This window comes from Punica granatum, chromosome 4 (assembly GCF_007655135.1).
Source record: "Punica granatum isolate Tunisia-2019 chromosome 4, ASM765513v2, whole genome shotgun sequence".
Taxonomy (NCBI): Eukaryota; Viridiplantae; Streptophyta; class Magnoliopsida; order Myrtales; family Lythraceae; genus Punica; species Punica granatum.
The window spans coordinates 29625997-29629487 of record NC_045130.1 but is presented as its reverse complement, the minus strand read 5'-3'; the positions used below and the strand labels follow the sequence as shown (position 1 = coordinate 29629487).

At 38.3% G+C, this 3491-nt stretch overlaps 1 protein-coding gene across 1 annotated transcript; it reads left to right on the top strand.

Moving 5' to 3' along the window:
- Positions 1-1293: 1293 nt before the first annotated feature.
- LOC116202544 (transcription factor MYB102-like) lies at positions 1294-3491 on the top strand. Its single transcript, XM_031534127.1, has 3 exons — positions 1294-1526; positions 1796-1925; positions 2493-3491. Exons 1-3 carry the CDS (start codon positions 1325-1327, stop codon positions 3241-3243), a joined length of 1083 nt encoding a protein of 360 aa, XP_031389987.1. The 5' UTR covers positions 1294-1324; the 3' UTR covers positions 3244-3491.

Below are 3491 nucleotides of genomic sequence, written 5' to 3'. Positions count from 1 at the left end.
CTATTAGATTCATGATTATTTTATTTTTTTTTGCAAATTGAGATAACGGTGACTAATTAGTTGTCAGTAGCAAACAAAAGAGAAGTAGTTGCATAGGATAAAAGAGTAATTACAACAAAAATAAAATAAAAAATTCAGAGCAAGCTAATTAACATTAATTACAGCCAAGCAAAAATATTTCGGAGTATATTATGATATTCAAAGGTTTAGTGGGTTCGGATAAATTCAGTTTGAATCAAGTTGATTCACGAAGAGATAAAACTCTCAAACTTGAATTTTCTTAATTTATAAAATTAGAATTTCATATTAAACCGTTTGAGCCAATCCATCGGTGTGCATAGCAAAAATTAAAAAAAAGGAGAAAAAAATAAAAAAGGGTCATGAGAAAGTCTCAATTCAATTATGGAGGGTACGTGGCGATATGATGTTGGTGACAGCTAAGGGGATATGAGACCGCCTAGACAGCAATGTGAGTGCCCTTTGCCCGCCGGAAAATGACGGCTTTGATTTTGTGTAATGTGACGATAGATTTGCTTGCTCACAGAGAGAAATTAGAGCGAAATCTTTCAATTCCTAACCAGAGTAAGACGTTATGTGTGAAATACGCTTCGTAACGTACTTTACTAACTATCTGTTTAGCATATGTCGACACGTGGTGCAACTTATGAATGAATAAACTTATTATCACCTGAATTAAGTAACACTACACGGTCTATATACAATTAAATATTATCGAGATAACAGGCTATATATGCAAATAACTCCCATTCATTGGACTGCGACACCATGTTGCAGATAGTACCTCATCATCCTACTCCCAAACCATCCCCGACATGCTTGTCTGGCTCCCGTTATCCGGCTGCGACACTGAAATCCGAAGTCTTCATCTTCGGGGAGACATCACTAGCTATCAAATTAATGGACCAAAGATGCATTAGAACTCAAGACAAGACTTTGTAATACTACGAGTATATGTGTCAAGGCCTATCACTAATTCATATTCAACTGGGTTTGCTAAGAGTTACATATTATACAACATTCGTGTACTAAAGGGTCATTCCGGATTCGATACGGATCGTTAGTCGGACTTTTGTGTTATAATTAGTTCCAACGACAAGGGCGCCGGATTCCGTGATTTTGAATTGGGTCATCTTAAATTGAAGTTTTTGGTTACAAAAAAAGAACGAAAAGGAGGGGACACGTAGCCACACTAAGATAAACTGGGGACGGCACCGAATCCATTTGACTTCCCTCTTTTTGTTTCCCTCTCCCTATATATATACCCCCACACTTTGCCTTCTTGGCCATACGAACCCTACATCGCATGCAAATACACATTCCCTCTCCCTCTCTCCTCACGAAACATTTAAGACATAAACCCAACAATTCAAGCATGGGAAGAGCCCCTTGCTGCGATAAAGACGGCCTCAAGAAGGGGCCGTGGACACCCGAGGAAGATCAGAAGCTGATCAATTACATTCAGAAGCACGGCAACGGAAACTGGAGAATCCTCCCCAAAAATGCTGGTATGTAGGAATATTCCCACCCTCCCCGATCTCCTACCGCGTAAGAAACTTCTCACCTCGTGTGGGATGTGTCCTCATATGTTCTTAAGACGAAAATCCGTTTCTTGAAAGTGCATGTTAAAGAATTATCGAGAGAAACATGACTCGAGGTCTTGAAGGTTCATTCATCTGCTATGGATACATATATAAGAGTTCTAAAACTCGTAATACATGTTGAGTTCACAATACCGAACATCTGCTGACGTTGTCTTTTTGGTATGTGGTTCTAGGGTTGCAAAGGTGTGGAAAGAGCTGTCGACTTAGGTGGACTAACTACCTGCGGCCCGATATTAAGAGAGGGAGGTTCTCCTTTGACGAGGAGGAGGCAATCATTCAACTCCACAGTATATTGGGCAACAAGTAAGTTCACTTCTGGTTTAATTATAAAACTAATTAATCAAGTGCTAAAATTCATCATTTGATCACTCTGTTAACATTAGTTTAACTAAAAAATCTGTACGAGTTTCTCCCTCAACGATAATTGGTATGTCTATTCTTCACATATTTTTCAGAAACTGAAAGCACATCGTGGCTAGGACCAAACTGATGCCTGAACGAAATTAGTTTCGACCTATTAGTTGAGAATACATGTGGTCTCACCGAAAACCAAAAATTGTTTTGAAATTGATTTTCATAAATCATACATGATTGATGATTTATAAATATTCTAAAGAGAAACATGAGACATTTTTCAGTAGCTTTTGACCTTGAAATTTTAACTAATAATTATGAACATACAAATAGTAGGTAAACGCTTCTACAGAGTCCTTCTGTTCTATTTAAAAAGACAAACGAATTTTACTTTTTGTCTTTTCTTTTGAAGAAACATGTGATCTTATAGTATTCATGAGTCATGAGAAAATCTACCTAGGTCATTTTGTAAGATTTATTATTCATGTTTTCTGAAAATTCTTTTTAACTCTGCAGATGGTCTGCAATTGCGTCTCGCTTGCCTGGAAGAACCGACAACGAAATAAAGAATTACTGGAACACCCACATCAGAAAGCAGCTTCTCCGCATGGGAATCGACCCCGTGACTCATTCTCCTCGGCTGGATCTTCTCGACCTTTCCTCGATCCTCAACTCTACTCTCTACAATTCTTCTCATCACATGGTGAACGATATCTCAACTTTCCTACAAGTCGATCCTTCGACAAACCCAGAAATTTTAAAGCTTGCCACTTCCCTTGGGCTATCCCAAAGTGAAAACCAAAAGTGCCCTTTTCAACAAAGCCAAATCTCAAATTGTCAATTGCAAGAATCATACCATCCCACTGACTACGTTCAAGAAAATCTACTTGCTCATAGCGCTGTTCCATCTACAAACGAGCCAAATCTAAGGGAACCCATATCGAGGCAATACCAACCCGATTTCAGTGGCTTGTTTCCAATTTCAAGTGACAACTACATCTACAGCTCGGAGCAGCCTGGCTTCAATCCACCTTCGGAAAATCTGCAGGACTTTAACTTATCCAGTAATAACAATAACGATTATCAAAATTTTAGCTATGGTGCCTCGGTTTACTCCACTCCATCGTCAAGCCCTACACCGTTGAATTCCAATTCCGCATACATCAACAGTGGCACTGAAGATGAGAGGGAAATTAGCTATTGTAGCAAATATGATTTGATGAGATATGAAATCCCGGAAATCTTGGATGTGAACGAACTCTTGTAATTGTCCAAATCGTAGCACTTTGAGAGGTTGGCCAAATTTTCTGGGTCTAGGATTTGATACTGATACGTGCAATGACATTTTATTTTTCTCCTATTTTCTTTCCTTTTTTTTGTGGTGGATCTTTTATTTCTTTTTTTTAGTCTGTTTCTTGCACAGTCAAATGATCATTAGCTTACCCTTATGAGGAAGCAAAATCTTCCCGACCTTTGTTTTTATAATTGGATATTTCCATTAATGTTGACTTGTTA